This window comes from Babylonia areolata, chromosome 1 (assembly GCF_041734735.1).
Source record: "Babylonia areolata isolate BAREFJ2019XMU chromosome 1, ASM4173473v1, whole genome shotgun sequence".
In the NCBI taxonomy this organism is placed as follows: Eukaryota; Metazoa; Mollusca; class Gastropoda; order Neogastropoda; family Buccinidae; genus Babylonia; species Babylonia areolata.
Window position 1 is genome coordinate 1947637 of NC_134876.1, and position 26841 is coordinate 1974477.

The 26841-nt window shown below is 45.0% G+C and overlaps 2 protein-coding genes across 2 annotated transcripts in view; one reads left to right on the top strand and one right to left on the bottom strand.

The window, feature by feature from the left end:
- Nucleotides 1-5138: 5138 nt before the first annotated feature.
- Nucleotides 5139-5914, top strand: LOC143290546 (uncharacterized). The gene is made up of 2 exons (XM_076600089.1): nt 5139-5388; nt 5808-5914. The coding sequence occupies exons 1-2, from the start codon at nt 5139-5141 to the stop codon at nt 5912-5914; spliced, it is 357 nt and encodes a 118-aa protein (XP_076456204.1).
- Nucleotides 5915-7183: 1269 nt separating this feature from the next.
- The window catches only part of LOC143296070 (tolloid-like protein 1), a 105887-nt gene continuing 86229 nt past the window's right edge, over nt 7184-26841 (bottom strand). The window contains exons 17-19 of the mRNA XM_076607864.1: nt 21004-21181; nt 20266-20338; nt 7184-10331 (exon numbers count right to left, since the gene is read on the bottom strand). Of these exons, the coding sequence (XP_076463979.1) occupies nt 10146-10331; nt 20266-20338; nt 21004-21181 (437 nt within the window). The 3' untranslated portion in view covers nt 7184-10145. The remainder of the gene's footprint in view (nt 10332-20265; nt 20339-21003; nt 21182-26841) is intronic.

Genomic DNA, 26841 nt, shown 5'->3' on the forward strand with positions numbered 1-26841 from the left:
GCTACTTTCTGTTATAGCACGGCAGGGGGAGGTTGCGCATGCGCCAAAGGTGGCAGACACTGCCAAGGGCTCTGTTGTTTTTCTTTCTTTGTATTCATTAATGTTAGTTCAGTTCCCTTAGAAACATCCCAGAGTCTCCGTTATTTACCTCAGCACCTAAGGTAAAGTAATTTTTTTTTGTTAATCTCTCCCCTCTTTCGAGAAATTATCGCCGTTCCATTGCTCACTGACCGAACCCAGAACATAAACAAACATGGCGGCGCCCGCGACATCGTGAGCTTCAAAACAAAACGCTTTCTTGATACAGCCGACCCCCATGCATTGGAAATACTGCTGCCAACGGCCCAAGTAGCTTTTTGTATTGCTGTCTTGGGTATCCTCATGGCGAGCCACGCCTCAAGTCAAGCTGCAGCTTCATCTGCTGCCCCGTCTGAACTTGAATTAGCAGACGACACAGAACACTATCCGTGTGGTACCTGCGATCGATCGGTCACTTGGGACACTCAGGTGATGCTTGTGAAACATGCGGACAGTGGTTTCAACTTGAATGCCAAAACACCAGCACAAGAGAATACGACACTCTCGGAGAAAGCGACATTACATGGCACTGTGTTATATGTGCCAGTGCCAACTACAGCTCCATTGCTTTTCATCTGCACGGGCTAAGCTCCAATCATTCCATCCTATCAGTGTAGTCCCTGGACCTAAACTTTAACAGTGCCTTTCATCCACCCCACACGTCCACTCCGACATAAGCAAACAAGATAAACACCCAGGTGTTGTTCGCGACCTTCAACTCATCTCTGCCGACGCCCCGTGTTTTATTGTTGGAGATTTTAATCACTGTGATTTAAAGAAAGCCTTACCTTCTTTTAAACAATATGTTACCTGCCGGACCAGACTGGACAAGACAACCGATTTGTGTTATGGGAACATTCCTAATGCCTACAAATCTGTTCCCCTTGCACCAGTGGGTGTATCTGATCATGATGTTGTTCAGTAAATCCCAGCCTACAGACCAAAGATACAGACAGAGCCGATTGTGAAAAAGAGTGTGAAAGTTTGGACGTCAGAGAGTGTGGATGAACTGAGAGGATGTTTTGATTGTACTGATTGGAGTGTGTTGACTGACCCATGTGAGAATGTTCATGAAGCAACTGATGTTGTTACATCTTACATCAGTTTCTGTGAAGACATGATAATTCCGACAAAAATAATTAAACTTTTCCCCAACAACAAACCATGGATCTCAAAGTCTCTCAAAACAATTTTAAACGAGAAAAAGGTAGCGTTTCAATCAGGGAACAAGAAGGATAGGAAATTGATACAAAAGAAGCTTAGAGGTGAATTACGAAGGGGACAGAGGGAATTAAAGTCAAAAGTAGAGCAACAGTTTCAGACAGGAAAAATGGCAGATGCATGGGATGGGTTAAAAATTATCACTGGAGAAACGAAAAGGAAAACAGTAGCTTGTAAAATGGAAAAGGATGAACAGATTGATTTTTCAAATAAACTGAATGATTTCTACTGTTGCTTTGAAAGGAATGATCTGGGAAGGGAACTGGATAGTATTATCTCACAGTTGCAGGAAAAGATCAAAGATAGGAACACAGGTGAAGACTTTGAGATCGATGCAATTTTTAAAACTGAATGTCACGAAGGCAATTGGCCCCGACAATATCTGCGGAAGATTACTGAAAATATGTGCTTCCCAGTTGTGTAACGTGTTCTGCAAAATTTTCAACTGGTCTCTGAAGGACTGCTCTGTCCCCAGCATCTGGAAAAAATCTACTATCTGTCCTATCCCCAAGAAAAAGAACCCAGCCGCACTAAATGATTACCGTCCTGTTGCCCTGACTTCAGTAGTGATGAAATGCTTTGAAAAAATTATTCTCCGACATCTTCTTTCTTTCACTGAACAGCAGCTTGACTCTCTTCAGTTTGTTTATAAAGCACACAGAAGTACTGACGATGCTATCCTAACTCTCCTTCATAATGCTTTCCTTCATTTGAATAACACAGGATCTTTCGTTCGTATCCTTTTTGTTGACTTCTCTTCTGCTTTTAACACAATACAACCTCATCTCCTTGCCCTCAAACTGCTAGGCATGGATGTTGATCCGAAGCTTACTCTTTGGATAGTAAGTTTTCTTCTCAATAGAACTCAGTACGTCCGCTTTCATTCTGCCCACTCTTCTCTAAAATCTACTTCTACTGGTGCACCCCAAGGTACAGTGCTGTCCCCTGTTCTTTTTACACTGTACACAAATGACTGCAGAGGCACGGAGGAAACTCCTGTCATAAAATATTCTGATGATTCAGCAATTGAAGATCTGTCCAACTCTGATGCTATTTATTTCAGTGAAATTAAAAAGTTCTGTTCCTGGTGTGAGAAAAACTATCTGGATCTCAACGTATTGAAAACAAAAGAAATGTTAATAGATTTTCGGAAAGACCCCTTGCCTGTAGCTGACCTTGTTATTGATGGTCAAACAGTGGAGAGGGTCAATAAATATAGATATTTAGGGACCATCTTAGACAATAAGCTGACTTTTGACAGAAATGTTGATTCCATTCATAAGAAATGTCAATCTAGAATTTTTTGTTTACAGAAGCTTAGAAATGTTGGTATAAATTCAAATATTCTTCAAAGTTATTATCGATGTTGTATCGAGTCCGTGCTTACAGTTTCATTTATGTGCTGGTATGGAAGTTTGGGAGTGAGGAGTAAGCGTGTTTTGAACGATGTCATGAGTGTATGCAGTAAAATTGTGGGAGTGAAACAAGCTAGTATGCAAGAGCTGTATGAAAGTCGAGTGGTTAAAAAAAGCAGGCAGATAGCAACTGACGACACCCATATTTTAGCAAAGTATTATGAGCTGTTGCCATCAGGACGACGCTACAGAACTTTTAAGTTGAAATCCAGAGCTCTGAAGACTTTTATTCCACGTTCAATCCACCTTTTAAATTGTTGAGAACTGTGTGTGTGTGTGTGTGTGTGTGTGTGTGTGTGTGTGTGTGTGTGTGCGCGCGCGCGCACGCACTCTCATGTGAGACGTGTGAAAGTCCGTGCATGATAGGCTGTACCTTGTTCTAGTTGTGGTGTGTGTGTGTGTGTGTGCGTGTGTTTACTGAGCTTAAAACGTGACAATTGGTTATAATGAATGTGCAATATGTAGGAAGAATAATGTGCAATATGCAGGATGAATGTACATTGAATATGTCTAATGCTAACGTCCATATTCTAAATATATTTCTGTTTAATAATTACGATGTAATAATTAATTGCAATGTTTTAAAAAGTGAATATGTGAAATGCTTTTATTTGAGAACATATGTTTATTACTCTTGTTTAATCAAGTTATCCACGTGTGTGGGGTGTGTGTGTGTGGGGGGGGGGGGGGGGGGGGCGAGGGGGGGGGGTGCGGTGCGGGTGTGTGCTGATTATCTGGTTGTGGTTTTCCACAATTCATCTTTATTCTTATCTTATCTATTATAATCAATGTGCAGTATAGTAGGTATGTTTATAATTATATTCAAATAATGTTTCTTAATTCTTTCTGTTTTTACATTAAGAATACTAGTTATTACCTGCAGTGTGTGGATGTATGTATGAAATGATGTATGTGATACTTTTTTTTACATTTGTATCTTCGTAATATTTGTAGGAGCTGTTATTGGCTTTTACAGTTATGGTCCCCATGTTGTTTACTTGTCTATGTTGTGATAATGCACCTGACCAAATTTCTCCAGTTGGAGATAATAAAGTTATTCTTATCTTATCTTATCTTATCTTATCTTATCTTATCTTAAGACGCCCGCTCCGTATTGTATCACTAAACTGTCAGTCTGTTGTTGGCAAAACAGCAGAATTCACAAACCTCACCCAGATACCAGACCAAATATAATCCTTGGCTCTGAATTATGGCTTACCCCACAACACGCAAGTGCTGAAATGTTCCCCACTTGGTATACCTTACATCGAAGAGACAGAGAACGCCCAACTAAAGGAGGAGTATTTATTGCTGTCTCTGAAGACCTCATCTCCTCGGAAGTCCCGGAACTGTCCACAAAGTGCAAAATACTGTGGGCAGAGATCAAGAGGAGAACATTTCCTCGACCTGATCCTGACAAACCACCCAAACCTGGTGCCACGCACTGAGACACTCCCCAGACTTGGCGATCATGATGCAACGTACATGGAACTCCGGATCTACCCTCCAGTGAAACGCCAGCCACAGAGACTGATCCCAATCTACACAGAAGCCAGTAAAGGACCCTTGAAAGAGGCAGCCCAGCATCTGAGTGACCATCTAGTGTCCACTTTCACTGAAGACAGCAGCACTGAAGAGATCTGGACAGAGCTATGCCAGGGTCTGAAAAATGCCCTCACTGAACATGTCCCACACAAATTTACAAATAGAAAACGAAGCCGTCCATGGGTCGATAGTGTGGCGATCAAGCTGATCCAAAGGAGAGACCGACTAGACTACACAAGCGGTGGAAAAAATCTAGTGATGAAGAGGTGCACAAACGATTGAAGACTCGAGTGGCTTGTCCAGAAACGCCTGCGCCGTCTACACTGGAGGTATATAGAAGACCTCACCACAGACACCCCAGGCCAAACCGCACTGAAAAAGAAGTTCTGGAGCTTTATTAAAGCAAGAAGGACTGAAGGCTCTGGCGTCTCTGTTCTCAAAGATGCAGGAAGGCTTATCACTGACCCAAAGGAACAAGCCCAAGTCCTGAACAAACAGTTCCAGTCTGTCTTCAGCTGCAAGGAAGACATCACAGCTGATTACAGCCCATGACTTCAACCAACGATACCCCTTACCACTTGACCTACCCCACTACCCCACATGCAGCGACATCAACATAACAGAGGAAGGAGTGAGAAAGCTGCTTCTCAGACTGAACCTCAACAAAGCCTGTGGACCTGATGGCATCACAACCAGGCTCCTAAGACAGTTGCTGAGGAGATTGCTCCAGCCTTCACCCTGCTCTTCCGCAGTTCCTTCAACATCGGAACACTGCCACACGACTGGAAGCAGGCTTACATCACACCTGTCTTCAAGAAGGGAGAACGTTACAAGGCAGAGAACTATTGACCAATCTCCCTCACGTGTGTAGCCTGCAAAATGATGGAGCACATTGTCACCAGCCACATCATGACGTACTTGCAGAGCAATGGTATCCTCTGCCCAGAACAGCATGGCTTCCGAAGAAGACGATCTTGTGAAACACAGCTGCTCGGATACATTGACGAAACCACAACTGAGCTGGAAAAAGGAAACCAAATGGCTACAATTGTCCTCGACTTCTCCAAGGCCTTTGACAAGGTCAGCCACACCCTGCTTGTCCATACGTTACAGCGCTATGGAATTAGAGGTCAGCTCAACACCTGGATCAAAAGCTTTCTTGAGGACAGGCAGCAAGCAGTTGTGGTGGAGGGAGTCACCTCAGAATACATTACAGTCAGCTCAGGTGTTCCTCAGGGCTCGGTCCTCGGCCCTTGTCTCTTCCTTCTCTACATCAATGACGTACCAAATACCATCAAATCTAAGGCCAGATTATTTGCAAATGACACCATGTGCAAAAAAATAATCAAGAAACAAGCTGACCAGCACACACTCCAAGGAGACCTAGTTTCCCTTGGGAGAAACAGTGGGCCTTGCAATTCCACCCACAAAAGTGCTCCACCTTAAGTGTCAGTAGAAACAGGAAAAAGATCACACCGAACTACAAACTCCATGGCCATCTGCTTGAAAACGTCAACATCACAAAATATCTTGGTGTGAATATCCAAGACGACCTACGCTGGGGATCCCACATCAATTCTACAACCATTAAAGCCAACAAGACCTCAGGCTTTCTCCGGCGCAACTTGAAGATAGGAAACAAGAAGACAAATTAAACTGCGTACAAAGCCCTTGTTTGACCTATCCTTGAGTATGCTGCATCTGTGTGGGATCCCAATACAGCCAGTGACATCCAGGCCATCGAAAAGGTCCAGTGCCATGCAGCAAGATGGGTCACAAACCGACATCAACAGACGTCTTGTGTCAGCTCCATCCTTAGCTCCTTCAGCTGGTACCCTCTACAAGTCAGAGGAAAAAAAATATCGCCTGGAGATGTTTTAGATGTTCCACCATGGTCTCATCTCCATCAACTCAGTCTACCTACCAACACCATCAGACAGCAGGCTGAGCTCCAAGAAAAATAGCACCTGCAACTACGACATACCTGTCTGCAGGACGCAGTACAGACATGTTTTTCTTCCCGTGTACCATCCCGGAATGGAATACATTGCCCCAGGAGGTTGTCACAGCCGAGTCGCTGGACTGCTTCAAGTCTAGACTCGCCTCCTGCCTGTGACACAACAGGGTAGACTCATCCCCCACCCCAACTACCCTCCAACACCTCTGTTTAGGACCCCCCCCCCCCCCACACACCAGCCAGTAAGTCCTTTTTTTCCTCATTGGTAAGTAGTGTCGTAGAAGGCTGGGGCTGTGCCGGTCGGGTGTATTCTCGGGGACCGCTACGGCAGCCGGACTGGCCTAGCTGGAGACGCGAACACACCAGTGGACTGCGTCCCATCTGCCCCTATCAGTTAACAGAACATCCCTCGGCGGTAGCCCAGCTAAATTGTGCTCAACAGCAACCTCCCACAACACGACAGTTTTCATCAGCATACTGATGTTGGTGGTTAAGTGGAAGAAGAAGGAGCAAATTATGGAATGTCTTGTGATATTTCAACTGAAACCCACGGGATGTGTGGAAAGTTTTCTTTCGGGAGACATCACATTGTTGACCAAACTGTCTTCCCCTCTTGTTTTCTTCTTCTTCTTTTTTTATACCAAGATAAGTATCCATAATATCCTGTTTATTGTAAGCCATGAAGGGCCAGCGAAATACTTGCTTATCCATGATCGGTAATACAATGTAGAAGAAATACTTCAGACAGAGGAACAGAAAAAGAGAATTCACATGTTTCAGAAGTTCATCTGAGCTGAACAGTAGCATGGACTGACGAAACATGGATTTCGTGTTGATGTCTTCTCAAAGCAGATAATGAAGAGTAGGAATTGTCTGTAGTACTGTGGTATCTTGTTAACATCGACATCCAGGTATCTTCCTTCTATCACTCTCTTGACGATGTAAGTAACACAATGAAAATCACACATAAATAATCACTTTTATTATGCAGTGTCTGACAGTACACTTTTTTCTAGTCATACTTCTAACATTATTTGCTGTAAAAACAATTCACACAAACCTTTTGTTAAAGTGTACACACAACATAACATTTCTCAGCTCATCTGACACTAAGTGAAAACAACACGACATTGACAAACTACAGAACACATAGTCACAGACAAAAGCAAATTAAATATCCAACATTTTTAAGAAGAGAAAATGGGAACAGATGATGTAACTGAAGAATGATCTCATTCTTCAGCTGTATTTACCCAACTCCATTTCATTAGTTAACTCTCTCCATACGAACGGTGAAAGAGACGACGTTAACAGCGTTTCACCCCAATTACCCCCATCAAAATATTGCAAGTGGAAGGCTCTTATACTGAAGAGGTGAATGTTGACAAAGAATACCACAATTCTTACGACGGAAGCTAAAGGCTGGGTCATTCAGACACCCACTGGACATCCGAGGGATCTGTGCAGAGGAGAAGAGAGGACTGGCCGTACTGAGTGAGTTAAGCACTGTTTCTGAACAGTGTCAGCAGTTGTATGGAGAAGGGATTCAGACTGGGAAGGGAGGTGTAGCCTGAGAGAGGTGTGAGTGGATTAGAGGGGGGAGGGGGTTGCTTGACATGTGCGATTTGGATCTTCAAGTAATTGAAATAAACAAGTAGAATTTGGGGTTAAGATAGGGATGCAGGGGTTGAAGGGGGTGTGGGAAGAGCTTGATGCAAACTGACAAGTCAGAAAAAAGGCTATAAGGTTATAACTTTTCAGTACACCACACTGCCACAACAACCACCTGAAGGAAGCTGTTTTCGGGATAATTTTGTTGGTTTCTGTCCAACTGCAAAGATTCAGGCAACTATGTCTGAACCAGTCTCCACTGCCATTACCTCTTCATGATCAGTTATCAAAAGCATAACTACACAAACATAGCATGACATCATCAAGACAGGACGACCCAAAATGTCCCACGGCCCCGAACTAGCATGTTTTTTTTCACATCCATCCAGAAAACAAAATTTACACCCCATGAAATAGGAGCATCCAATCCGCAGTACGGTGCAGAAATAATATTCAAGTTTAAGGTCAGGGACAAACCAAACAATGCTAAGTGGACTATCACACTGAGAGTCAAACTACAAACCAAACAAACACTTAGAGAAAGACTAGTAATTGTGTTTCCAATTGATGGAACACACAAAGGATTCTAGTCTACAGTTTGTTGTTGTTGGTAAATGAACAGTTGAAACGTTTCGTTTTCACTCTGAGTAAAGGAAACGTTCTACTTGATTCTACATTTGCAGTCAATATATACTGCCCCAGAATTGTGTTTGACGCAGATATATTTTTGAATGAGGAAAACATTCCACCGTGTTCTGATAAGGCTGGCCTTGTTTCGTGCACTGGGCTTTTTACAAATAAGCACTGCAGTAAGAACACAAGATCTGTGATCAGCTAAAGTTAGGGGTGCACAGAGCAAGGGCAGGCCCTCAAGGCCTGAACAGCTTGTTAGGTATCTGCAAAGGTCAGGCGTCTGCTCTTTGTTTTTGTCTTTTAGGTGTTTGTTTTTTTGTGTCGTTTTTAAACAGTGTCTGTGGTGTAGCTTCTACGGATAAGTCCACGCGCTGACACCTCATTGAAACAAACTGAGCATGGAAAATGTCAACTACCAGAGCTGAAAGTTCTGACCCTTTAACACCTCTCTCCACACACACCCAATCCCCATCTCTCCTTCTATGTTCTTTTGTTTTCTTATTTTTATTTCATGGGAGGCAGATGAGAAGGGAGGTGGTGTCGAAATTCTCCAGTTGTGTACACATTCATTTGTAACTGGCTGTCAGCCCTGCCCATTTTCAATTGTGATGGGCAAATAATGCTTATCATAAGTCAGGTCATCTTTAGGATCTGAAGATTCAGGCGAAAAATCTTTCTAACACGTCATTTTTCGGTAATAATAATAATTTAAAAAAAACATACTGCCATAGAGCTTAGCTTCATGAAAAGATGGTCATCTTCCCCACCCCCAACCCTATCTGAGGTAGTGGCATGCTTTCAGCCTGTTGCTTTAATTTTTCGCTTTGAGAAAAAAGGTCATTCCATAGGAATGATGTATTATTAAGTCAAAATGAACATTTCTCTAGATCCTGAGGTATGATAAATGTCTTCTTCCATAAAGAAGACAGAAGATAGCCTACATGACCGACAAATGGTAACAATATTCGGTGCAAAGAAAACAAAGCTTAAGTTTTGTTGTTGTTGTTTTGTTTTTTTTATAAAGGCAACCGATGACAACACACAAAACATTAACCATTTGCTGAATTGTCGTACTAATGCTGCGAGTTATCAGGTGTGTCTGATGGCACTGAACCGACTGTTCTTGGAAGGAGGTGATTGGAACCAGTAACACTCGTGTTACTTGAAAAACAAAGCAAACAGCAACGAAGTCAGACGTTTATCGACTAACAGGGTTTAAACAGGTTTAACACTTTGCAACCACTGGTCAACAGAAAACATTTCATTCCAACATGATGGTGCAGTCTGGTACTGGTAAAAAGACTGGCCACTTGATTAACTAGCAAGCAGTAAACTCATTGGTGGACGGACATGAAATTCAATGAGTACCTTGTCAGAACGAAACCGTCATATCTTTGCAGAACAAACGCTTTTCACAACTATGGAACCATCATACCTTTTCTTCAAGAAAGCTTCTCACAAATCTTAAACCGTTATATATTTGTGCAACAAATGCTTCTCACAATCATCCCACCATCTGGAGAATATTGAAACATTGCTCTCCAATTTGTCTCCATGAGCAGGGTTCTTTTTTCTTTTGTTTTTGTTTCTTTTGTTGTTGTTTTTCTGAACAGAACATCTATAGCCGAACTGACCAAATCCAACTTTCTGTTTGCTGTGTACCATGCACTACGTGGTGTGTGTGTTCAGGAACGTCGTTTTTTGTCCCGGGACTTGAACCGTTCCCCCCCCATCTTGTAGTGTTTGGTCTGGAACTCTGGGGGAGCCTCGCTGAGCACGTAGGAAGCAGAGAATCCTTTCCAGTGGATGCTGTCATCGGTCCTGAAGTGTATCATGAGGTACGGCCCAGTGGATTTGATGGGTTCTGGTGTCTGAAACAGGTCAGGCTGATCAAGTCAACAGAAATTAGAAATGACGATTTCTGGTTTAATATCAGCTTTCCTTGAACAATACCTGCAAGTCCACAATCAAATATTCCGAAAACAAATAAAGTCAAACATATGATCTCATCAGCAAAAACAAACTTCTTTTCTTCCTAAGTTCTTGATGCCACATCCACCAAATCTCTTTACTCTGTCTTGTCAAATATTCTCGGAACTGCAAAAAGGACTCCTCTTCCTTCTGCCTACACTTTTTCTGAACTCCCCAATGTCTTCTCCTCTTTCTTTTTCGACAAAGTCCAAAATATTCGTACTATCTTAGACCAAATGTCTTTCCAACCTGTTCATCCTGATCCTCAATTCAGCGGCACTCCTCTCCATTCCTTTAATCCATTGACTGAAACAGAAGTTCATGAAATCCTAAAAGAAATGACAGTAAAATCCTGTGAGCTCGATCCTATACCTGCCTCGGTCTTTTCCCAATGTGTCTCACATCTTCTCCCCACAATCACCAATATTGTCAACTCATCCCTTCTCACTGGAACGTTTCCATCCACTTTCAAAACTGCAATCGTCCGGCCTCTTCTGAAGAAACCCAACCTTGACGCAAACATTTTGAAAAACTATCGACCAGTTTCTAATCTTCCATTCATGTCCAAACTCCTTGAAAAAGCTGTCCTCAAGCAGCTCAACAACCACCTTTGTTTCAACAATCTCATCCACCCATTTCAGTCTGCCTATCGCGCTGACCACAGCACCGAAACCACTCTCCTCCACATTCTGAGCAATCTACTGATAGCGTCCCACTCAGGAAAAATTTCCCTTCTCACTCTTCTCGACTTGTCAGCCGCCTTTGATACGATAGACCATTCAATCCTTCTTTCCCGTCTTCATTTTACATTTGGTATCAACGGCACTGTTCTAAACTGGTTCAAATCTTATCTCATTGATCGATTCCAGTCTGTCATTGTTGATCATTTCCAATCTGAACCCATTAAAATCGAGCATGGAGTCCCACAGGGATCTGTTTTAGGCCCAGTGCTCTTCACACTGTACACTGCTCCTCTTGCTGAAATTATCAACCGCCATAATATCAGTCATCATTCTTATGCTGATGACACTCAACTCCAGAAGAGTGATACCCCTGAAAAATTGTTGTCGCTCTTGCAAGAAACATCCAACTGCTTCCTGGACATTCAAAACTGGATGACTCGAAATAAGTTACAATTGAACGCGGACAAAACTGAAGCAATGATCATAGGAACTGAACAAAAACTGTCTTCCATCACAATTGACACAATCAAACTTGGCAGTACATCCATCCCTCTGTCCACGTCAGTCAGGAACCTCGGTGTTGTCCTTGACAATACACTGTCCATGCAAAAATTTATCAGTCAGACATGTCAGTCCTGCTACTGTCAACTGCCACGCATCAGTGCCGTCCGGAAATATCTGTCCACTGACGCAACATCTAGACTTGTCGTTTCTCTCATTCTCTCTCGCCTTGACTACTGTAACTCTCTATTGTCTGGTCTGCCTGCTTCATCCATTCAGTCCCTTCAGCGCATACAAAACTCTGCTGCCCGACTCGTCCTCAGAAAGAAAAGATCAGAGCACATGACTCTTCTTTTGCAACATCTCCACTGGCTCCCTGTCTCACACTGAATAAAGTACAAGATCAGCACTATGTTATAGATGCATTCACAAAACTGCCCCTTCTTATCTCTGCGGCTGCCTTCACCTCTACACTCCATCTCGCTCACTACGATCGGCTTCGGATCCAATCTGTTTACACATTCCCAGATTCAAACACTCGACTGTTGGCCGCAGTTCTTTCTCGGTTTCTGGACCTTGCGATTGGAATGAACTTCCTCTTTCGCTTCGTCAAGTCTCCACACTCAGCTCTTTCAAGTCTGGCCTTAAAACCCACCTCTTCCCAAAATAGCCTCCCTTGCCTGCCCTTCCTTGTCTTTAGTTTCTACAGTTTTAGAGTTACGCATGCGTGTGAATGACTGGTGCGAAAGTGCTTTGATTTGTCTCTGCACAAGATCCAGCGCTATATAAATACCATTATTATTATTAAAAGAATTTAAAAAAAAAAACAGAGAGAGAGAGAGAGAGATGCTCCCCTTTATTATTCAAACGACAAATAAATCCCAGTCAGATTGATACAGTGTACGTGTGCTTTCTTTCATGAAAACAAAAACAAACCATGTCTATTTGACTCATTAAATACAATACTACATATGTAACACAAATGTGTCGTAAAACAGTGCTTAATTTTCGCCTTACCTCGTGTTTAAACACACGGAGTACCTCTTGGGTGACTAGTCACCTATGGTTTTTATATAGGCGTGTAACTTACTATACCTCACCACACTACGTGGGTAACCAGTCCCCTATGGTTTCTATATATGCGTTTAGTTTACTATACCTCACCACACTACGTGGGTAACCAGTCCCCCATGATTTCTACATATGCGAAATTTAGTTTATTATACCTCACCACACTACGTGGGTAACCAGTCAATAATGGTTTCTATATATGCGTTTAGTTTACTATACCTCACCACACTACGTGGGTAACTAGTCCCCCATGGTTTTTATATGTCATTCAAATTGCTAACTCTCACCACACTACGTGGGTAACCAGTCCACCATGGTTTTTATAAGTCATTCAGATTGCTATACCTCACCACACTACGTGGATAACCAGTCGCCCATACAGAAGCGGCCCTGCAGCGTATAACGTCCTGCTTCGCAGAGGCTGCGCAGCTCTTCGGCCTAGAAGTCAGTCTGAAAAAGACGGAAGTTCTCCACCAGCCTGCCCCACGGGAAGAATTCCACGCTCCTCACATCAACATCGGTGAGACAGAGCTGAAGTCGGTCCACCAGTTCAGCTACCTAGGCTGCACCATCTCGTCTGACGCCAAGATCGACAAGGAGATCGACAACAGACTTGCAAAGGCAAACAGCGCATTCGGCAGGCTGTACAAGAGAGTGTGGAACAACAAACACCTGAAGAAAGACACAAAGATCAGCGTGTACAGAGCTGTTGAACTGCCCACCCTGTTGTATGGCTCCGAAACCTGGGTCACCTACCGGCACCACATACGACTGCTTGATCGTTTTCACCAGCGCTGCCTTCGCACCATCCTCAGCATCCACTGGAGTGACTACATCACAAATGTCGAGGTCCTGGAGCAGGCAAAGACTATCAGCATCGAGGCAGTGCTGCTAAAGACCCAGCTGCAGCAGTCCTGTTGGCCTCGCACAACTTGGCGCCTTTGTGCACAGCAGCGCGCCATTTGCCACGGTCCACTGCAGATTCCTCCCAGGAGTCAGGGTTGATATCAAACGCTTTCAGAGTTTCAGAGAGACTTTCAGAGTATCTCTGAAGCGCTTCTTCTGACCTCCGTGTGATCTCTTCCCTTGTTGCAGCTCGCCATAGAAGAGCCTTTTGGGCAGCCGATGGTCTGGCATGCGCGCCCCGTGTCCAGCCCAGCGAAGCTGGGACTGCATCAGGATGGTGAAGATGCTGGGAAGGGTGGCTTTTGCAAGCACCTCCGTGTCTGGGGTCCTGTCTTGCCACTTGATGTTCAGTAGCTTCCTGAGGCATGTTGTGTGGAAGTGGTTCAGCTTCTTGGCATGTCGTTGGTACACTGTCCAAGTTTCGCAGGCGTACAGTAGTGTGGGGAGAACTACTGCTCTGTAGACCTTTAGCTTGGTCTTAAGACCAATGCCTCTTCAGTTCCAGACATTTGCATAGAGTCTGCCAAAGGTTGCGCTTGCTCTTGCAATCCTGACGTTCACTTCATCGTCGATGGTCGCATTTCGTGACAGTGTGCTGCCAAGGTATGTGAACCGCTCCACCGCACTGAGTCTCTGACCATTGACTGTGATGTTGGGCTCAACGTGGGGTTTCCCTGGGGCTGACTGATGGAGAACTTCAGTTTTCCTCGTGCTGATGGTAAGGCCGAAGTTCCTGCTGGCAGTGGCAAACTTGTCAACACGGAGTTGCATGTCAGCTTCAGATCCAGCGTTGAGGGCACAATCATCAGCAAACAAAAAGTCTCTGATGATGTCTGTCATGACCTTTGTTTTTGCTTGAAGCCTTCTGAGGTTAAACAGCTTGCCATCTGTTCGGTACTTTAGGCCGATTCCAACATCGCCATCTCTGAAGGCATCAGTAAGCATTACTGTCAGTAAATACTGACATAACTCCACAACAAATGTCTGACATGCATAATGGGCATTACGTGGACAGAAACAATACGCCAACCTATGAGAAAGAACCAGCTAGATTGCCATCAGCAAGGAAATCTGGCACTGGAGCTGGACTGACCACCCCCTGCACACAAACCGTGGAGTGATGGCCTAGAGGTAACGTGTCCGCTTAGGAAGCGAGAGAATCTGAGTGCATTAGTTCGCATCCCGGCACAGTTGCCATAATTTTCTCCCCCTCCACTAGACCTTGAGTGGTGGTCTGGACGCTAGTCATTCGGATGAGACGAGGTCCCATTTGCAGCATGCACTTAGCGCACGTGAAAGAACCCACGGCAACAAAAGGGTTGTGCCTGACAAACTTCTCTAGAAAAATCCACTTCCATAGGAAAAACAAACTGCTGGCAGAAAAAAATACAAAAACATGGGTGGCTTTCTCAATGTAGTGACGCGCTCTCCCTGGGGAGAGCAGCCCAAATTTTACACAGAGAAATCTATTGTGACAAAAAATGAGTAACACATTAGCAATACCTCTAAACACATTTGTGTGCACCTCGGGGATCAGCTGCATAGCACGAGACATAAATTCAGATCCCCAAAACCCCAAAACAGGCGTGGCAAAAGAGGTGGGAAAAGATCGTGCTTAGGTAGCAGAATGACAAAAGCAGAGCGGCTGTCAAAGAAATTCTTTAGAATCGGCAGTTGGAATTGTTCCAGCGCAAGAATGAGAATCTCAACAATTGAGAAATTGGCATATGATTTTGACATTCTATGTCTCCAAGAGACCAGGACAAATGCAGACAGACCAATACATTTTGAGAATTTCACAGTCTTTCAAAGGAATGAAGGAAGAGGGGTAGCAATCATACTGAACAAAAACCTAAAAAACAAAGTTTCCACCATAAATCTAGAGAAATGGTGTAGCAACTCATGTGAATTATTGGGGGTGCGTCTTGACAAACCTGACGGAGTTCACAAAAGCATCGTGCTCATCAATGCCTACGTTCACCCAGGAACCTGCACAACAAAAGAGGATTGGGCCTTTTTAGAGGAAATAGAGAACGAACTTGGAGACTCGGTCATTATCTGTGGAGACCTCAATGCAAGATCGAAGTTATGGGACCAGCGGAACACCAACCCACAAGGACTCGCACTTGAAGGAATGATAGGGGAAATTCTTCTTAGCCCTTTAACAACCACATCCCCAACTCGCCTTGGAACAAGACAAGGGGACAGTGACAGTGTGATCGACATCGCTCTAACATCTCCAAAATTCAGAGCAGAAATGAATGCAGAGACGCTTCCATACCAAGGCAGCGACCACCTCCCGGTAGCTTTCAGTCTACAGAAACTGTCCGATAAACCCTGTATGAAACTGCGTGATCCATTTCAGTATGAAACCAAAGAGACAACCGTCATCGAAAAATTAAGACGCAGAAGAAACAAAAGAACGGCACTGAACAGGATGCAAACTATTCAGCCCCCATGGTGGAATACCGACACAGAGAGAGCCTGGATAGAAAAACATGCGGCTGTCAAACTTTGGCAAAAAGAAAGAACAAAACCATCTCCGGACAAAGATATTGAAACAAAAATGAAAGAAAAAACTAAACAGTTTGAAGTCACTGCTCAAGAGGCCAAAAATGACAAGTGGAAACAGTTTTGCGAGGCACTCAGTTATGACACAACATTGACAGAGTTCTGGCAATTTTATCGTCGCATGGAAGGGAAAACGTGCACAACAACAACCCCAGACATGTTAGACACTGACGGAACCAAGCTTAAGACAAATGAAGAAAAAGGATCTGCCTTGCTCAAACGTTTCATACAACAGAGTGATCAAAGAAACTTAGATGAGAAAAAGAAATATGTTGAGGAGTTAAACCAAACCCTTATGCAGACTGGACCTGATGATGACTTGACAATGGATGATCTAAACGAGGCAATAGCTAAATGCAAGAAAGAATCGGCTCCTGGCCCAGACAAAGTTCGTTACTCAGACATCAAGGAGCTATCGGAAGAAGACAGAAGCAAACTTTTCAATCTATATCAAAACAGTTTCCACAATGGACAGGTGCCGGAGGACTGGACACACAGCTTCTTAAAACCCATACCAAAACCAGGAAAGGACCATCGTCAGGTAAGCGGCTACCGGATCCTAACCATGCAAAACATTGTTGGAAAGCTCATGGAACGCATGATAGCCAGGAAACTTGCAAGGGATCTTGAACACAGGCACATTCTCCCGTCAAATCAAGGTGGTTACAGAACAGGCAAGTCCACATGGGAAAATGCAGCTGCCTTTGCATATGAGGTGTATGAAGGATTTCAAAGAAAAGAAGAAACACTAGCAGTAGCAATTGACCTTGAAGATGCCTACAATAAAGTCCAGTTTGCGCACCTCATGGAGCTGCTACTAAGGTATGGAGTAAGTTTGACACTGACAAGATGGATAGCAGCAGCGCTTCAGGAAAGAACCGTCGTCCTACGCCTCGGAGATTGGATGTCTGCACCTTCTAAACTATCCATGGGACTGCCACAAGGGTCTCCACTCTCTCCTGTCCTCTACAATGTCTACACGAAGGGCCTTGCAGACTTAAACAACAATGGAATTGCTCGGGTGCTTACCCTTGCGGATGACGGCCTGGTCTTCAAAACTTCGAAAAATGCTCAGGAAAGAACTGAAGCCGTCCAGAAACAACTAAACAATATTGCTCAATGGTGCAAAGACACAGGATCTTCCATCAATCCAGCGAAAGCCCAAACGTTGCTGTGCACCCTCAACAACAAAACCGCGAGCAAATCACCACCTTCTGTGTCATTCGATGGGATTCAAATTGAGAAAACTGAATGCCTACGCTACCTAGGAATACACTTCGACAGGATGCTGACCTTCAGAAAACATACGGAAAACACTGTTCTCAAATGCAAAAAGGGCCTTTCAGTCTTAAAAGCAATGGCAACCAAAGGAATTGAACAACGCCACCTCTTCCTGCTATACCAATCACTCGTCCTCAGTGTGATCGACTACGGACTTGGGCTAACAACACCGTCTCAAAGCAACCTCCTAAAATTAGAAAGAGTCCAAAATGAAGCTATGAGGCTGATCCTTGGAACAACAAAAGACACGCCCACAGAAACCATGCGATACCTGCTTGACCTTCCTTCAGTGCAGGCCAGAAACAAGTTAGAACAGGTCAAGACCTACTTCAAAGCATTAGAAAACCCTCAAAACCCACTGCATGACGCAGTCAAAGAACCAAAAGGCAGCCGTCTAGGACGAGGAAGATCATGGATGGGGCAAGCAGAAGACACAATCCAGCTAGTATGCCGACTTCAAGACCTGAAAGAAACAAAAGAATGGGAGAAAAACCCCGAAAACCTCAACCATCTATTCAACACAGTCATTTCACCCACTCTAGGAAGACATTGTCGGGAATGGCCAGAGGGCAAAACTGATGCGGAAGTGAAGCTGCTTATAGAAGAAAACAGTAAAGAAGAGGACATCATCATATACACAGATGGCTCAGTCACCAAAGACCAGTCTGGCTGGGGATTCACTGCGAAACAAAATGGAAAAACAATTTGGGAAGAGAATGCTGCCTACAAAGTCACAACCTCCAGCCTAACGATGGAAGTTGAAGCTGTGACACATGCCCTCCAGTGGCTATCGTCCTTCCATACGCCCGGAAACCAACATGCCATGATTCTAACCGACTCAATGAACCTCATACAGAAAATTGAAAACGGAATGGGAAGCCCAGAGTGGCATAACGCAATGCGCAACTTTCAGATTAAAAAACTCACATGGTCATACTGCCCGGGACATGCAGGTGTTAAGGGAAATGTGCGAGCTGACAGACTTGCTGGTAACGCAACACCAACGAGCGGCCTACATCTAGGAAAATCGGAAATCCTCAGAAAAGTCAAAGAATACCAAAAAGAACAGGTACAAGGCCATCACACCATCGATCGCCTCAAAGAAATAGAAGCAGAGAGAGGGAGCGGCCGCAAATCTAACATGAAAGGTAGAGCACGATGCTTTGCAAATCAAACAAATATCGGCATCATTTCCAAACCAACATTGCGCAAATTTCTTCAAAACGGAACAGAGTCTCTGTGGGCCTTTCCAAACACAATAGACCGAGCAACACACTAGACGCCACGTTCTTGGCATCAGAGATCTTTTCCCATCCCTCTTGCGGCCAGTCAGTGGCGGCTGTGTGTGTTTGTGTATATGTGTGCTTTTGAGTGCGTTTGTGAATGCGCGAGAGTGAAACTGTACACAAGTGTCAGGAGAGATATGTGTACGTGTGTGTGTGTGTGTGTGTGTGTGTGTGTGTGTGTGAGGGGAGGTGGGAGTGCAGGGGGAGGTGGGGTAGAGGATGAGGTATGTGAGTGTATGCATGCCTACACTGTGGGAGCAACAGGATATTGGAACGTGTATATATATATATATATATATATATATATATATATATATATATATATATATATCTTTGTATGTACGTGTGTGGAGTTGGGGGTGGGAGATATGGGCGTATGTGTGTGTGCTTGTACAAGTAAGTGTTCATCTCTGTGAGTGTGTGTTTGTGTGTGTGTGTGTGTGTGCCGTGGAAGCTGCGATACGTAGACTAGAAATGAGTGTGTGGAGGAGGGGGTAGAGGAGGTGCAAGGTAATGTGTGTGTGTGTGTGTGTGTGTTGGAGCTCATGTACGTTTACATGTATTTGACTGTGCTTTCATATGTGCTTGTACAAGTAAGTGTTCATCTCTGTGAGTGTGTGTTTGGGTTTGTGTGTGTGTGTGTGCCGTGGAAGCTGCGATACTTAGACTAGAAATGAGTGTGTGGAGGAGGGGGGTAGAGGAGGTGCACGGTAATGCGTGTGTGTGTGTGTGTGTTGGAGCTCATGTACGTTTATATGTATTTGACTGTGCTTTCATATATGTGAAACTGCATGTCTGGTGCATTTCTGTTATGCATGTGTGGGTGTATGTGTGAATGTGTGTCTTCATTTTTTACATTTATTTGCTTATTTATCACCATTGTTGTCTTATCTATTTATTTATTTATGTTTTATTATTATCATTTTATTAGTATTACTAATATTATTACTACTACCTTTTTCTATATTATAATTATTATTTATTTATTTATTTATTTATTTATTTATTTATGCAAGCTTATCTATTATTTATTCCCCCGTTTTTTTTTTTTTTTTGTTTTGTTTTTTTTTTTTGTTTTTTTTTGTTTTTGTGTGTGTGTGTGGTTGTGTGTGTTTTTTTTTTGTGTTTTTTTTTTTTTTTTTCCCCAAGGCCTGACTAAGCGCGTTGGGTTACGCTGCTGGTCAGGCATCTGCTTGGCAGATGTGGTGTAGCGTATATGGTTTTGTCCGAACGCAGTGACGCCTCCTTGAGCTACTGAAACTGAAACTGAAACTAAACACATTTACCAGATAAACTCTATAGAGTAGAAGAACCCTAGAGGAGGATGGTGGGGGGATGGGGGTAGGAGTGAGCAAACCCTAGAATGACACTGGAAAAGACGCACGCCCCCCCCCCCCCTCCTCCCCCCTCCCTCTTCACCCTTTCTCTCAGCGCACTGTGATCAGCATCTCTTTGTATTCCTAAAGGATTTGTTAACTGAGATCTTCAAGGAAGAAAGTCAAGTCCAGTTTTCCTTTATTATTACAAGTACTTACATCGCTTCCACAAAAGTGTCCCAGTTCTTTGGCCGTTTCCTTCAGCCCGTCATAGACCGTGACAGCATCGTACCTGTGTACATAACGACAGTGTGAGTCGTAATGTGGTATCGTCAATGATCAAGAGACATTATTGGATTTATTCAAACCATTGAACACCGAGTTCAGTCGACGGATACTTCAAAGAAGACTCAGGTGTGACATGTTCTGTACTTCTAAAACGCCTTTCCTGTTTTTAACAGGAAAACCGGCACACACACACACACACACACACACACACACACACACACACACACACGTGACCAAGTAAAATTCCATACTTTCTTCAGACCATTTTTCCCCCAAGACCTTTCCCAGAGCGGATTCAGACCATTCCGGGACCAAAAACAAAACAAAAGTAATTCAAACATCCGTCTGCTCCATCGCTCATTCAACAGATATGCGGGATGTCCCGGCATCGATGGTGTTTTTTGTTGCTGTTGTTGTTTTTCTGGATGCAACTGGATTAATTTTAACCGGTCAATTATATATATATATATATGTGTGTGTGTGTGTGTGTCTGTCTGTGTGTGTTGTGTGTGTGTGTGTGTGTGTGTGTGTGTGTGTATTTCCAAGACTTCCAGGCCCTGGAAATGGTTCTAGCATATTTTCGAAGACGTTTCCGACCATCCAAGACCCAAAACGAATCCCGGCAAAAAAAAATAAAATAAAAAAAGCAACAGAGGTGCATTCACTCACGTGCATTCAAACTCGTCCTCCAGCTCAAAGGCGGTGAACCTCAGCTGAATGACGAAGCCCTCTTCAGCCTGTATCCGCCAAGTGCAGTCCGCCCTGTTGTCGTAGTTCATGTCGCCGTACTTGGCGTGAGAGTAGATCATCTGGGGCGTGGCCGTGGCTACCAGGTGACCTCCGCACACTGGAGGACGAGAAACAGCAACATCGACACAGCGTTAAGTATTATTGTATGGAGAGGAAGGTGGTAGAAAGGTTAAGACGCTTCCCTGCCAATGCAGTGTTCGTGAGGGTCTAGGTTCGATTCCATCTTTCGCCTTTTCTCCCAAGTTTGACTAAAATCGTGAAAACATCAAACTGGGCGTCTAGTCATTCGGATAAGACGATAAACCGAGGTCCCGTGTGCAGCACGCACTTGGTGCACTGAAAAAGAACCCACGGCAGCGAAACGGTTGGCCCGTGGCAAAACTTCCGTTGAAGGAATCCACTCTTAAAGGTACACAAACATATGCATGCAATCAAGGCCTGAGCGCGTTGGGTTATGTTGCTGGCCAGGCATCTGCCTAGCAGATGTGGTGTAATGCGTATGGATTTGTCCGAACGCAGTGACGTCTCCTTCAGAAACAGAAACTGAAATATAGGGAGAGCTTTTGGTTCTTCAGCTCGACGAACACCATGCACACCCAGAAAAGCAGCCAGGGCCTCGCCCTTCAGCAGGCAGCTGACAATACAGGACTTCCCCACTTGGAAGGCCAGAAGAACAGCCAGGACTTCATCCCTCTTCGGACAGCCACAAACGAATTATTGGAGATACTAAAAGTATTCTGTGTTCTGTATTTTAGTTTGTCTTGTCAGTTTAGTTTCAGTTTCAAGGAAGTGTCAAGACATGCACCCTGAATACACACAATAACAGAACTGATTAAAAAAGATAATTAAAAAAAATAATTAATGAATAAATAAGCAAATAAAAAAAAATAAGCAGATGCCTGGCCAACGCAAAATTCCAACGCGCTGTTTAGGTCTTGACAGCCTTCCAAATTCCAAAAATGGCTAACATTAATGAGAGATTTTAAGACCCACACCCCCACTCCTTACCCCAAAACCAACCCAGCGCAAGGATTTCAGGCTGAAAGTTAAACCAAGCGTCAGAGGCTCACATGTTCGATTCACAGTTATTCACCAGTAACATTCCACCATGCATACACATTTTAACTAGCTCAGTTCTCTGTCTTAACTTTTTAATTCTCGTTTTATCAACGACCTCCCCACCAGGGATCGGGTAAGTGATCGCACACCTTACTATATCACATAGGAAAGAAACAAAGCAATTTATTCAGTCATTTCCACTCGGGGAACTTGTTAACGTGACTTCGCACACCTTCACTTAGCGAAGCTATTATCAGTTCACTGCACCAAGTAGTCAAACAATCGCGTTTATCCATCGTGATTTGGTATCGTTTTATCACATAACTGTGTACAACACCACCCAGTACTAAAAAACCTCTCAAATTCAATTCATATTTTAGATCCACATCAGCACGTCCCAGTGTTTCAAAAAGCATTATTCTTGAACTACTGATATCCAAATATCAGTTACGATTAATGTCAGGTCAGGTCATTAGATCTGCTACTGGTAACCTGAAATCCAGTACAACCTGTTCAGGACTAAACCGGCACTCCCACCGCTCCCTTCCGGGACTGGTGAGGCGGGTGGCTAGACACCTTTATGGAATTAAAAACGAGATCCATAAAAGGGCGTCGGCTCAGGAGAGCCACCGACGGCCATCTAGCTCCAACGTGCTGTGTGCATGCCACACGCAGTTGGTCCCCGAGGTGTGTCTACCCATGCATGCGAAGTCTGGATCCGGCAGAATCTGCGGAAGAAACCTATCGGTTCAACGGAGAGGAAGGCAGTTACAGCAACGCACTGTGGAGTGCAGAGAGCAAGATGAGACACCGAAAGGATATCTTGGTCATCCACTGCATCCGTGCTCATCCTCCAGTCGTCTCGACTTAGTCTTGCCACTGGAAATTGGTGGACCCGGACGAGAGAGTGAGGTCGATGTTGCGCAACTCCTCTTCACTTTAAACAAACTCATCGCGCAAGTCATCAGTCATCCGTATTGACCTTTCATCCTTCATCATTTCATCACCCCTAAGTCCTGTGGCGACAGGCGAGCGACGAAACGACAGGTGTGGGTAAACTGGCAGTTGCAGACGCAGACCTGCACGCAGGCGGCTCAGGCCATAGGGTCGTTCTTCATCGACAGGAGTAGTGATGGAGCTCGGCAGCCGTCTGAGCGTCTGAGCAGCCCTCTTTAGGAATGCACTGCTCACCTCCCTGGCATGAGGAAGGGGCTAGAAATCGTACCCTAAAAATTGCCTGCTCCATATCACCCTGGCCAGCATACCGCGGCTGGCGGGGACCCTACATCAGCGGTCGAAACAAAGAGAAAGAAAAGAAAAAAACAAGGATCGTTCCTCTCACCATTGGTGCTTGGAACATACGGACTCTCCTGGCACAGATAACGCGGACAGACCCCAAAGGAGAACGGCACTAGTTGCATCCGAACTCGCCAGATACAACATCGACATCACAGCCTTGAGTGAGACTCGGCTTGCAGGCGAAGGCGAGCTCTGTGAACGGGGATCTCGTTACACCTTCTTCTGGAGTGGACGAGGAAGCGAAGAGCGACGTGAGGCTGGCGTTGGTTTTGCCAGTAAAAACAGCACTTGTCAGCAAGATAGCTGGAATCCCAAAAGGAGTCAACGATAGGCTTATGACCATGAAACTCCCACTGGCATCTGGCCAGAAGCACCTCACCATTGTCAGTGCCTACGCCCCAACCATGACCAACCCAGATGAAGTGAAGGCGAAGTTCTACGAGGACCTTCACTCTGTCATTGCTGCTATCCCTAAAGCAGACAAGCTCATCATTCTTGGGGACTTCAATGCTAGAGTTGGCTCTGACTACATCTCCTGGGATGGAGTGATTGGAAAGTATGGCGTGGGCCACTGCAACCCAAATGGATTGCTTTTGCTTCAGACCTGTGCAGAGCACGAACTGCTGATAACCAACACAGTTTTCTGCCTCCCTACCCGTAACAGGACGTCATGGATGCACCCTCGCTCAAAGCATTGGCATCTCATCGATTACGTCATCGTCAGGAAAAGGGATAGGCAAGATGTACGTGTGACAAAGACCATGTGTGGCGCCGAGTGTTGGACAGACCATCGCCTTGTAGTCTCGAAGCTGAATATTCGAATCCAGCCCAAGAGACGCCCCCAAGGCCAGAAGGCTCCAAAACGGCTCAACATTGCTAAGCTGAAAAACATCACCATCAAACAAACCTTTTGTGGAGCTGCTGGAAGATCGTCTGGAATCCGCCTCTCTGGACAACCAGAATGTGGAGTTTGACTGGAGGACCCTGCGCGAGCTGATCTATAGTACAGCTTCAGAGACCCTGGGACCCATGACCAGGAAGCACAAAGACTGGTTTGATGAAAACTGTGATGAAATCAAGCAGCTTCTGGATGAGAAACACCGTCTGCATCAAGCCTACCTGAGCAGCCCAAAGTCCACATCAAAAAAGGATGCGCACAATGCCATCCGCAGGACTGTTCAGCAAAAGTTACGTCAGATGCAGGATAAGTGGATGAGTGACAAAGCTGATGAGATCCAGGGATATGCTGACAGGCACGATATGAAGAGGTTCTGTGATGCCTTAAAAGAAGTCTACAGCCCCACATCCTCAGGATCATCCCCCCTCCTCAGTGTAGATGGGAATACCTTGATCACCGAGAAGGAGAAAATTCTCAAACGCTGGGCTGAGCACTTCAACAGTGTCTTAAATCGCCCTTCCTCCATAAATGATGAAGCCATAGACCGTCTCCCACAAGTCTCCATCAACGAAGCACTGGACGATCCGCCAACACTTCTTGAGACCCAGAAAGCAATCCGTCTGCTATCCAGTGGCAAAGCTCCTGGCTCAGACTCCATACCAGCAGAGGTCTACAAGGATGGAGGCACTGTGCTGACTGAGAAGCTCCATCAGCCTGTACTCACTCATGTGGAAAGAAGAGACGATCTCCCAGGATTTCAAAGATGCATCTATCATTCACTTGTACAAGCGAAAGGGGAACCGGCAAGCCTGTGATAACCATCGGGGCATTTCCTTGCTCTCCATCGCAGGCAAGATACTTGCCAGGATCCTACTAAACCGCCTCACAGCACACCTTGACCAAGGTCATTTGCCTGAGCGCCAATGTGGATTAAGGAAAGAGCGCGGAACCACCGACATGGTGTTTGCTGCAAGGGCAGCTGCAAGAGAAATGTCAGGAGCAAAATGCTGATCTGTTCTCCACCTATGTCGACCTCACTAAAGCCTTCGACACCGTGAGTAGAGAGGGACTGTGGAAGATCATGGCCAAGTACGGATGCCCTCGGAAATTTATTTCCTTGGTCAGCCAATTCCATGAAGGCATGCAGGCTTGAGTCCAGGACAATGCCGAAACATTTGCTCCTTTTCCTGTCACAAATGGTGTCAAGCAAGGCTGCGTCCTGGCTCCAACACTGTTCAGCCTCATGTTCTCTGCAATGCTTACTGATGCCTTCAGAGATGGCGATGTTGGAATCGGCCAAAAGTACCGAACAGATAGCAAGCTGTTTAACCTCAGAAGGCTTCAAGCAAAAACGAAGGTCATGACAGACATCATCAGAGACTTTTTGTTTGCTGATGATTGTGCCCTCAACGCTGGATCTGAAGCTGACATGCAACTCAACGTCGACAAGTTTGCCACTGCCAGCAGGAACTTCGGCCTCACCATCAGCACGAGGAAAACTGAAGTTCTCCATCAGCCAGCCCCAAGGAAACCCCACGTTGAGCCCAACATCACAGTCAATGGTCAGAGACTCAGTGCGGTGGAGCGGTTCACATATCTTGGCAGCAAATGTCTGGAACAGAAGAGGCATTGGTCTTGAGACCAAACTAAAGGTCTACAGAGCAGTAGTTCTCCCCACACTACTGTACGCCTGCGAAACTTGGACAGTGTACCAATGACATGCCACGAAGCTGAACCACTTCCACACAACATGCCTAAGGAAGCTACTGAACATCAAGTGGCAAGACAGGATCCCAGACATGGAGGTGCTTGCAAAAGCCACCCTTCCCAGCATCTTCACCATCCTGATGCAGTCTCAGCTTCGCTGGGCTGGACACGTGGCGCGCATGCCAGACCATCAGCTGCCCAAAAGGCTCTTCTATGGCGAGCTGCAACAAGGGAAGAGATCACACAGAGGTCAGAAGAAGCGCTTCAGAGATACTCTGAAAGTCTCTCTGAAAGCGTTTGATATCAACCATGACTCCTGGGAGGAATCTGCAGTGGACCGTGACAAATGGCACGCTGCTGTGCACAAAGGTGCCATGTTGTGCGAGGCCAACAGGACTGCTGTAGCTGTTCAGAAGAGGCAGGCCAGAAAGTCACGGGCAAACAAGCTCCCTGACAATGATATGCCTGTCTTTGTCTGTCCCAACTGTCAGCGAACATTTCGTGCGCAGATTGGACTATTCAGGGGTGATGAAAGGATAAAGGATGAAAGGTAATTAAGGATGACTGATGACTTGCGCAATGAGTTTGTTTAAAGTGAAGAGGAGTTGTGCAACGTCGACCTCACTCTCTCGTCCGGGTCCACCAATTTCCAGTGGCAAGACTAAGTCGAGACGACTGGAGAATGAGCACGGATGCAGTGGATGACCAAGATATCCTTTCGGCGTATCATCTTGCTCTCTGCACTCCACAGTGCGTTGCTGTAACCGGCTTCCTCTCCGTTGAACCGATAGGTT